Below are 12,651 nucleotides of genomic sequence, written 5' to 3'. Positions count from 1 at the left end.
ACTGTAGTATTTGTACTAGTACTGTACTGTGGTATTTGTACTAGTGCAGTAGTATTTGTACTAGTACTGTACTGTAATATTTGTACTAGTACTGTGGTATTTGTACTAGTACTGTACTGTAGTATTTGTACTAGTACTGTGGTATTTGTACTAGTACTGTACTGTGGTATTTGTACTAGTACTGTAGTATTTGTACTAGTACTGTACTGTAGTATTTGTACTAGTACTGTACTGTGATATTTGTACTAGTACTGTACTGTGGTATTTGTACTAGTACTGTAGTATTTGTACTAGTACTGTAGTATTTGTACTATTACTGTACTGTGGTATTTTTACTAGTACTGTGGTATTTGTACTAGTACTGTACTGTGGTATTTGTACTAGTAGTGTAGTATTTGTACTAGTACTGTGGTATTTTTACTAGTACTGTACTCTGGTATTTGTACTAGTACTGTTCTGTGGTATTTTTACTAGTACTGTACTGTAGTATTTGTACTAGTACTGTACTGTAGTATTTGTACTAGTACTAGTACTGTGGTATTTGTACTAGTACTGTACTGTGGTATTTGTACTAGTACTGTACTGTAGTATTTGTACTAGTACTGTACTGTAGTATTTGTACTAGTACTAGTACTGTAGTATTTGTACTAGTACTGTACTGTAGTATTTGTACTAGTATCGTAGTATTTGTACTAGTACTGTGCTGTGGTATTTGTACTAGTACTTTAGTATTTGTACAAGTACTGTACTGTAGTATTTGTACTAGTACTGTGGTATTTGTACTAGTACTGTACTGTAGTATTTGTACTAGTACTGTGGTATTTATACTAGCACTGTACTGTAGTATTTATACTAGTACTGTAGTATTTGTACTAGTTCTGTAGTATTTGTACTAGTACTGTACTGTAATATTTGTACTAGTACTGTAGTATTTGTACTAGTACTGTAGTATTTTATACCAGTACTGTACTGTGGTATTTGTACTAGTACTGTAGTATTTGTACTAGTACTGTAGTGTAGTATTTGTACTAGTACTGTACTGTAGTATTTGTACTAGTACTGTAGTATTTGTACTAGTACTGTACTGTAGTATTTGTACTAGTACTGTGGTATTTGTACTAGTACTGTACTGTAGTATTTGTACTAGTACTGTGGTATTTGTACTAGTACTGTAGTATTTGTACTAGTACTGTACTGTAGTATTTGTACTAGTACTGTGGTATTTGCACTAGTACTGTACTGTAGTATTTGTACTAGTACTGTGGTATTTGTACTAGCACTGTACTGTAGTATTTGTACTAGTACTGTGGTATTTGTACTAGTAATGTACTGTGGTATTTGTACTAGTACTGTAGTATTTGTACTAGTACTGTAGTGTAGTATTTGTACTAGTACTGTACTGTAGTATTTGTACTAGTACTGTAGTATTTGTACTAGTACTGTGGTATTTGCACTAGTACTGTACTGTAGTATTTGTACTAGTACTGTGGTATTTGTACTAGCACTGTACTGTAGTATTTGTACTAGTACTGTAGTATTTGTACTAGTACTGTACTGTAGTATTTCTACTAGTACTGTGGTATTTGTACTAGTACTGTAGTATTTGTACTAGTACTGTACTGTGGTATTTGTACTAGTGCAGTAGTATTTGTACTAGTACTGTACTGTAATATTTGTACTAGTACTGTGGTATTTGTACTAGTACTGTACTGTAGTATTTGTACTAGTACTGTGGTATTTGTACTAGTACTGTACTGTGGTATTTGTACTAGTACTGTAGTATTTGTACTAGTACTGTACTGTAGTATTTGTACTAGTACTGTACTGTGATATTTGTACTAGTACTGTACTGTGGTATTTGTACTAGTACTGTAGTATTTGTACTAGTACTGTAGTATTTGTACTATTACTGTACTGTGGTATTTTTACTAGTACTGTGGTATTTGTACTAGTACTAGTACTGTGGTATTTGTACTAGTAGTGTAGTATTTGTACTAGTACTGTGGTATTTTTACTAGTACTGTACTCTGGTATTTGTACTAGTACTGTTCTGTGGTATTTTTACTAGTACTGTACTGTAGTATTTGTACTAGTACTGTACTGTAGTATTTGTACTAGTACTAGTACTGTGGTATTTGTACTAGTACTGTACTGTGGTATTTGTACTAGTACTGTACTGTAGTATTTGTACTAGTACTGTACTGTAGTATTTGTACTAGTACTAGTACTGTAGTATTTGTACTAGTACTGTACTGTAGTATTTGTACTAGTACTGTAGTATTTGTACTAGTACTGTGCTGTGGTATTTGTACTAGTACTTTAGTATTTGTACAAGTACTGTACTGTAGTATTTGTACTAGTACTGTGGTATTTGTACTAGTACTGTACTGTAGTATTTGTACTAGTACTGTGGTATTTGTACTAGCACTGTACTGTAGTATTTATACTAGTACTGTAGTATTTGTACTAGTTCTGTAGTATTTGTACTAGTACTGTACTGTAATATTTGTACTAGTACTGTAGTATTTGTACTAGTACTGTAGTATTTTATACCAGTACTGTACTGTGGTATTTGTACTAGTACTGTAGTATTTGTACTAGTACTGTAGTGTAGTATTTGTACTAGTACTGTACTGTAGTATTTGTACTAGTACTGTAGTATTTGTACTAGTACTGTACTGTAGTATTTGTACTAGTACTGTGGTATTTGTACTAGTACTGTACTGTAGTATTTGTACTAGTACTGTGGTATTTGTACTAGTACTGTAGTATTTGTACTAGTACTGTACTGTAGTATTTGTACTAGTACTGTGGTATTTGCACTAGTACTGTACTGTAGTATTTGTACTAGTACTGTGATATTTGTACTAGCACTGTACTGTAGTATTTGTACTAGTACTGTGGTATTTGTACTAGTAATGTACTGTGGTATTTGTACTAGTACAGTAGTATTTGTACTAGTACTGTACTGTAATATTTGTACTAGTACTGTGGTATTTGTACTAGTACTGTACTGTAGTATTTGTACTAGTACTGTGGTATTTGTACTAGCACTGTACTGTAGTATTTGTACTAGTACTGTAGTATTTGTACTAGTACTGTACTATAGTATTTGTACTAGTACTGTGGTATTTGTACTAGTACTGTAGTATTTGTACTAGTACTGTAGTATTTGTATTAGTACTGTACTGTAGTATTTGTACTAGTACTGTAGTATTTGTACTAGTACTGTACTGTAGTATTTTACTAGTACTGTAGTATTTGTACTAGTACTGTACTGTAGTATTTGTACTAGTACTGTAGTATTTATACTAGTACTGTAGTATTTGTACTAGTACTGTACTGTAGTATTTGTACTAGTACTGTAGTATTTGTACTAGTACTTTACTGTAGTATTTTTACTAGTACTGTACTGTAGTATTTGTACTAGTACTGTAGTATTTGTACTAGTACTGTACTGTAGTATTTTTACTATTACTGTAATGTAGTATTTGTACTAGTACTGTACTGTAGTATTTGTACTAGTACTGTAGTATTTGTACTAGTACTGTACTGTAGTATTTTTACTAGTACTGTAATGTAGTATTTGTACTAGTACTGTACTGTAGTATTTGTACTAGTACTGTAGTATTTGTACTAGTACTGTACTGTAGTATTTTTACTAGTACTGTACTGTAGTATTTGTACTAGTACTGTAGTATTTGTACTAGTACTGTACTGTAGTATTTTTACTAGTACTGTAATGTAGTATTTGTACTAGTACTGTACTGTAGTATTTTTACTAGTACTGTAATGTAGTATTTGTACTAGTACTGTAGTATTTGTACTAGTACTGTACTGTAGTGTAGTGTAGTGTTTTTCATGTCCCACAGAGGGCGACATTCACAGTTGATCCCTTGAAGCATCGTTCACACAAACACTGAACACGTGAAACACACTTTTTGAGTTTTTTACTCTATAATAAAATATTAAGTTGATGAAAGTATTAAACATTATTCTCTTTGATCTGAAGGTTTGTGAGACATGACATTCTGGAAATGATTGAACCAAATGTGGTTCATGAAGATCAAATAAAAGCAGCATATTAGACAAATAAATATGAATATGGAATATGCAAATGAGACTGTGTTAGAGTTCATGTCTCACGCTGGGCGGGGCCGGGCGGGTCAGGGCGGGGCTCTGGAGCTCTGAGTTCTCTTTGACTCTGAGGCGTCCTGAGGTCCTGGGGTCCATAGGTCCTGGGGTCCTGAGGTCCTGGTGTCCTGAGGTCCTGAGGTCCTGGTGTCCTGAGGTCCTGGGGTCCTGGTGTCCTGAGGTCCTGGGGTCCTGGTGTCCTGGCGTCCTGAGGTCCTGAGGTCCTGAGGTCCTGGTGTACTGAGGTCCTGGTGTCCTGAGGTCCTGAGGTCCTGGGGTCCATAGGTCCTGGGGTCCTGAGGTCCTGGTGTCCTGAGGTCCTGAGGTCCTGGGGTCCTGAGGTCCTGAGGTCCTGAAGTCCTGGTGTCCTGAGGTCCTGAGGTCCTGGTGTCCTGAGGTCCTGAGGTCCTGGGGTCCTGGTGTCCTGAGGTCCTGGTGTCCTGAGGTCCTGAGGTCCTGGGGTCCTGAGGTCCTGGGCTCCTGGTGTCCTGAGGTCCTGAGGTCCTGGGGTCCTGAGGTCCTGGTGTCCTGAGGTCCTGGTGTCCTGAGGTCCTGGGGTCCTGAGTTCCTGAGGTCCTGGTGTCCTGAGGTCCTGGGGTCCTGGTGTCCTGAGGTCCTGGGGTCCTGGTGTCCTGGCGTCCTGAGGTCCTGAGGTCCTGGTGTCCTGAGGTCCTGGTGTCCTGAGGTCCTGGTGTCCTGGTGTCCTGAGGTCCTGGTGTCCTGAGGTCCTGAGGTCCTGAGGTCCTGAGGTCCTGGTGTCCTGAGGTCCTGGTGTCCTGAGGTCCTGGTGTCCTGGTGTCCTGAGGTCCTGAGGTCCTGGTGTCCTGAGGTCCTGAGGTCCTGAGGTCCTGAGGTCCTGGTGTCCTGAGGTCCTGGTGTCCTGAGGTCCTGAGGTCCTGAGGTCCTGGTGTCCTGGTGTCCTGAGGTCCTGAGGTCCTGGTGTCCTGAGGTCCTGATGTCCTGAGGTCCTGAGGTCCTGAGGTCCTTGGGTCCTGAGGTCCTGGTGTCCTGGTGTCCTGAGGTCCTGAGGTCCTGAGGTCCTGAGGTCCTGGTGTCCTGAGGTCCTGAGGTCCTGAGGTCCTGGTGTCCTGAGGTCCTGAGGTCCTGAGGTCCTGAGGTCCTGGTGTCCTGAGGTCCTGGTGTCCTGAGGTCCTGAGGTCCTGAGGTCCTGGTGTCCTGGTGTCCTGAGGTCCTGAGGTCCTGGTGTCCTGAGGTCCTGATGTCCTGAGGTCCTGAGGTCCTTGGGTCCTGAGGTCCTGGTGTCCTGGTGTCCTGAGGTCCTGAGGTCCTGAGGTCCTGAGGTCCTTGGGTCCTGAGGTCCTGAGGTCCTGGTGTCCTGAGGTCCTGGTGTCTTGGTGTCCTGAGGTCCTGGGGTCCTGGTGTCCTGAGGTCTTGAGGTCCTGAGGTCCTGGTGTCCTGAGGTCCTGGTGTCCTGGGGTCCTGAGGTTCTGAGGTCCTGGTGTCCTGGGGTCCTGGTGTCCTGAGGTCCTGAGGTCCTGGTGTCCTGAGGTCCTGGTGTCCTGAGGTCCTGGGGTCCTGGTGTCCTGAGGTCCTGAGGTCCTGAGGTCCTGGTGTCCTGGGGTCCTGGCGTCCTGACGTCCTGAGGTCCTGGTGTCCTGAGGTCCTGGTGTCCTGAGGTCCTGAGGTCCTGGTGTCCTGAGGTCCTGGTGTCCTGAGGTCCTGAGGTCCTGGTGTCCTGAGGTCCTGGGGTCCTGGGGTCCTGAGGTCCTGAGGTCCTGAGGTCCTGAGGTCCTGGTGTCCTGAGGTCCTGGTGTCCTGAGGTCCTGGGGTCCTGGTGTCCTGAGGTCCTGAGGTCCTGAGGTCCTGGTGTCCTGAGGTCCTGGCGTCCTGACGTCCTGAGGTCCTGGTGTCCTGAGGTCCTGGTGTCCTGAGGTCCTGAGGTCCTGAGGTCCTGGTGTCCTGAGGTCCTGGTGTCCTGAGGTCCTGAGGTCCTGGTGTCCTGAGGTCCTGGGGTCCTGGGGTCCTGAGGTCGTGAGGTCCTGAGGTCCTGAGGTCCTGAGGTCCTGGGGTCCTGAGGTCCTGAGGTCCTGGGGTCCTGGGGTCCTGGTGTCCTGAGGTCTTGAGGTCCTAAGGTTCTGGGGTCCTGAGGTCCTGGGGTCCTGAGGTCCTGGCGTCCTGAGGTCCTGGTGTCCTGAGGTCCTGGTGTCCTGAGGTCCTGGGGTCCTGGGGTCGTGAGGTCGTGAGGTCCTGAGGTCCTGGGGTCCTGAGGTCCTGAGGTCCTGGGGTCCTGAGGTCCTGAGGTCCTGACGTCCTGAGGTCCTGGTGTCCTGAGGTCCTGAGGTCTTCTGCACAAACTATTTGTGTAAAACTATATTTGGATTCTTACAGCTTTAAATGTGGTTCTTCTGCCTGGTTCTTCTGCCTGGTTCTTCTGCCTGGTTCTTCTGCCTGGTTCTTCTGCCTGGTTCTTAACGTCCCTTGTGTTGCAGCGGTGACGGACCAGGCCGGGAACTTCTTCTTTAATGGCGCCTACAGAGTGGACAGTCCCCAGAACTTTCACGCCGCAGGAACCGTCTTCAAGTACCGGCGCCCGATGGACGTGTACGAGACGGGCATCGAGTACATCGTGGCCAAAGGGCCCCTGGATCAGGCCGTCAACATCCTGGTGAGTTCAGAGGCCCTCAAGAGGCCCTCAGCATGGCACCACAGAGGCCCTCAGCATGGCACCACAGAGGCCCTCAAGAGGCCCTCAGCATGGCACCACAGAGGCCCTCAAGAGGCCCTCAGCATGGCACCACAGAGGCCCTCAGCATGGCAGCACAGAGGCTCTCAAGAGGCCCTCAGCGTGGCACCACAGAGGCCCTCAGCATGGCACCACAGAGGCCCTCAGCATGGCACCACAGAGGCCCTCAAGAGGCCCTCAGCGTGGCACCACAGAGGCCCTCAGCATGGCACCACAGAGGCCCTCAAGAGGCCCTCAGCATGGCACCACAGAGGCCCTCAAGAGGCCCTCAAGAGGCCCTCAGCGTGGCACCACAGAGGCCCTCAAGAGGCAGCGCCTCATATTTAGTCGTTGAAAATGTTGGATTTGAAATGAGATGTTGTTTTACAGAACAAACATTTATGATGATGATGGATTTATTCAGTCAATAATAATAAAAACAAAAATCTACCTTTGAAATGTTTTAATTTGCATAAACTAAATACAATAATTCAAAGTTATTTGTGAAAGTGTAAAACATTCAGATCTAATCTTCAGCCGTCCAAATCAATAAAGTCATAGAAAGTGTCTGATGCCCTCCCCGTGCCCCTGATGCCCTCCCTGTGCCCCTGATGCCCTCCCTGTGCCCCTGATGCCCTCCCCGTGCCCCTGATGCCCTCCCCGTGCCCCTGTGCCCCTCCCCGTGCCCCTGATGCCCTCCCCGTGCCCCTGATGCCCTCCCTGTGCCCCTGATGCCCTCCCCGTGCCCCTGATGCCCTCCCCGTGCCCCTGATGCCCTCCCCGTGCCCCTGATGCCCTCCCCGTGCCCCTGATGCCCTCCCTGTGCCCCTGATGCCCTCCCTGTGCCCCTGATGCCCTCCCCGTGCCCCTGATGCCCTCCCCGTGCCCCTGATGCCCTCCCCGTGCCCCTGATGCCCTCCCCGTGCCCCTGATGCCCTCCCTGTGCCCCTGATGCCCTCCCCGTGCCCCTGATGCCCTCCCCGTGCCCCTGATGCCCTCCCCGTGCCCCTGATGCCCTCCCCGTGCCCCTGATGCCCTCCCTGTGCCCCTGATGCCCTCCCCGTGCCCCTGATGCCCTCCCCGTGCCCCTGATGCCCTCCCTGTGCCCCTGATGCCCTCCCCGTGCCCCTGATGCCCTCCCCGTGCCCCTGATGCCCTCCCTGTGCCCCTGTGCCCCTGATGCCCTCCCTGTGCCCCTGATGCCCTCCCCGTGCCCCTGATGCCCTCCCCGTGCCCCTGATGCCCTCCCCGTGCCCTGCAGGTGTGGAATCAGAACGGGCGCTCTCCGTACGTCACATACGAGTACACGGTGCTGAGGGCGGCGCTGCCCCCGGTGCCGGCTCCGCCTCTTTACACCGGAGCAGACGCTTCAATGGAGGAAGAGGCTCTGCACAACAGCACACACCACCACCAGGGGGCGCTGCAGCCCACAGGAGGAGCACAGGCTGAGACCAATGAGGTGTACGAGGAGGCGGAGTCTGTGGACTGTGACCAGGACAACGACACAGGTGTGTGTGTGTGTGTGTGTGTGTGTGTATCATGTGTGTGTGTGTGTGTGTGTGTGTGTGTGTGTGTATCATGTGTGTGTGTGTGTGTGTGTGTGTATCATGTGTGTGTGTGTGTGTGTATCATGTGTGTGTGTGTGTGTGTGTGTGTGTGTGTGTGTATCATGTGTGTGTGTGTGTGTGTGTGTGTATCATGTGTGTGTGTGTGTGTGTATCATGTGTGTGTGTGTGTGTGTGTGTGTGTGTGTGTATCATGTGTGTGTGTGTGTGTCTTGAGCTGATGCATGTTTGATGAGCTTTAGAAAGTCAGATCAAAAATTCAGAGCTCTGTTTTTACCTCAGTCTAATGGACACACACATGATACACACACATGATACACACACGTGATACACACACGTGATACACACACATGATACACACACATGATACACACACATGATACACACACGTGATACACACACATGATACACACACGTGATACACACGTGATACACACACATGATACACACACATGATACACACACGTGATACACACACATGATACACACACGTGATACACACACATGATACACACACGTGATACACACACATGATACACACACATGATACACACACATGATACACACACATGATACACACACATGATACACACACATGATACACACACGTGATACACACACATGATACACACACATGATACACACACATGATACACACACATGATACACACACATGATACACACACGTGATACACACACATGATACACACACGTGATACACACGTGATACACACACATGATACACACACATGATACACACACGTGATACACACACATGATACACACACATGATACACACACGTGATACACACACATGATACACACACGTGATACACACACGTGATACACACACATGATGCACACACATGATACACACACGTGATACACACACGTGATACACAAACATGATGGACACACATGATACACACACGTGATATACACACATGATACACACACGTGATACACACATGATACACACACGTGATATACACACATGATACACACACATGATACACACACATGATACACACACGTGATACACACGTGATACACACACATGATACACACACATGATACACACACGTGATATACACACATGATACACACACGTGATACACACATGATACACACACATGATACACACACATGATACACACACGTGATATACACACATGATACACACACGTGATACACACATGATACACACACATGATACACACACGTGATACACACACGTGATACACACACATGATACACACACATGATACACACACGTGATACACACACGTGATACACACACATGATACACACACGTGATACACACACATGATACACACACATGATACACACACGTGATACACACACGTGATACACACACATGATACACACACATGATACACACACGTGATACACACACGTGATACACACACATGATACACACACGTGATACACACACGTGATACACACGTGATACACACACATGATACACACACATGATACACACACGTGATACACACACGTGATATACACACGTGATATACACACATGATACACACACATGATACACACACGTGATACACACACGTGATACACACGTGATACACACACATGATACACACACGTGATACACACACGTGATACACACGTGATACACACACATGATACACACACATGATACACACACGTGATACACACACGTGATACACACACATGATACACACACATGATACACACACGTGATACACACACGTGATACACACACGTGATACACACGTGATACACACACATGATACACACATGATACACACGTGATACACACACATGATACACACACATGATACACACACGTGATACACACACATGATACACACGTGATACACACACATGATACACACAGGTGATACACACATGATACACACACATGATACACACACGTGATACACACACGTGATACACACGTGATACACACACATGATACACACACATGATACACACACGTGATACACACACATGATACACACACATGATACACACACGTGATACACACGTGATACACACACATGATACCACACATGATACACCCACGTGATACACACACATGATACACACACATGATACACACAGGTGATACACACACATGATACACACACGTGATACACACACATGATACACACACGTGATACACACAGGTGATACACACACATGATACACACATGATACACACACACACACACACACACACACACATGATACACACACATGATACACACACGTGATATACACACATGATACACACACATGATACACACACATGATACACACACGTGATACACACGTGATACACACAACTGATACACACACATGATACACACACGTGATATACACACATGATACACACACGTGATATACACACATGATACACACACATGATACACACACATGATACACACACGTGATACACACGTGATACACACACATGATACACACACATGATACACACACGTGATATACACACATGATACACACACGTGATACACACATGATACACACACATGATACACACACATGATACACACACATGATACACACACATGATACACAGACATGATACACACACGTGATACACACACATGATACACACACGTGATACACACACGTGATACACACACGTGATACACACACGTGATACACACATGATACACACACATGATACACACACGTGATACACACACGTGATACACACACGTGATACACACACATGATACACACACGTGATACACACATGATACACACACATGATACACACACGTGATACACACACGTGATACACACACATGATACACACACGTGATACACACACGTGATACACACACGTGATACACACACGTGATACACACACGTGATATACACACATGATACACACACATGATACACACACGTGATACACACACGTGATACACACGTGATACACACACATGATACACACACATGATACACACACGTGATACACACACATGATACACACACATGATACACACACGTGATACACACACGTGATACACACGTGATACACACACATGATACACACACATGATACACACAGGTGATACACACACATGATACACACACGTGATACACACACGTGATAAACACACGTGATACACACACACACACACACACATGATACACACACATGATACACACACATGATACACACACGTGATATACACACATGATACACACATGATACACACACATGATACACACACGTGATACACACGTGATACACACACATGATACACACACATGATACACACACGTGATATACACACATGATACACACACATGATACACACACGTGATACACACACATGATACACACACATGATACACACACGTGATACACACACGTGATACACACATGATACACACACATGATACACACACGTGATACACACACGTGATACACACACGTGATACACACACGTGATACACACACATGATACACACACGTGATACACACACACATGATACACACACATGATACACACACATGATACACACACATGATACACACACGTGATACACACACGTGATATACACACATGATACACACACGTGATACACACATGATACACACGTGATACACACACATGATACACACACGTGATACACACACGTGATACACACACATGATACACACACATGATACACACACGTGATACACACACGTGATACACACACATGATACACACACATGATACACACACATGATACACACACATGATACACACACGTGATACACACGTGATACACACACATGATACACACACATGATACACACACATGATACACACACGTGATACACACAGGTGATACACACACATGATACACACACGTGATACACACACGTGATACACACACATGATACACACACATGATACACACACATACACACGTGATACACACACATGATACACACACATGATACAAACACGTGATACACACACGTGATACACACACATGATACACACACGTGATACACACACATGATACACACACGTGATACACACGTGATACACACACATGATACACACACATGATACACACACATGATACACACACATACACACGTGATACACACACATGATACACACACATGATACAAACAAGTGATACACACGTGATACACACACGTGATACACACACGTGATACACACACATGATACACACACATGATACACACACGTGATACACACACATGATACA

General features: G+C 45.4%; 1 protein-coding gene across 1 annotated transcript in view; it reads left to right on the top strand.

The window, feature by feature from the left end:
* The window catches only part of adamtsl2 (ADAMTS-like 2), a 77,741-nt gene that overhangs the window by 54,130 nt on the left and 10,960 nt on the right, over positions 1 to 12,651 (top strand). The window contains exons 8-9 of the mRNA XM_072433830.1: positions 6,585 to 6,760; positions 8,079 to 8,325. Of these exons, the coding sequence (XP_072289931.1) occupies positions 6,585 to 6,760; positions 8,079 to 8,325 (423 nt within the window). The remainder of the gene's footprint in view (positions 1 to 6,584; positions 6,761 to 8,078; positions 8,326 to 12,651) is intronic.

This window comes from Eucyclogobius newberryi, unplaced genomic scaffold, assembly GCF_026437365.1.
Source record: "Eucyclogobius newberryi isolate DKJ021-1_F unplaced genomic scaffold, fEucNew1.0.hap1 SCAF_6, whole genome shotgun sequence".
NCBI lineage: Eukaryota > Metazoa > Chordata > Actinopteri > Gobiiformes > Gobiidae > Eucyclogobius > Eucyclogobius newberryi.
Note: the sequence above shows the minus strand (reverse complement) of the source record. Positions and strands in the feature narration are given on the sequence as shown.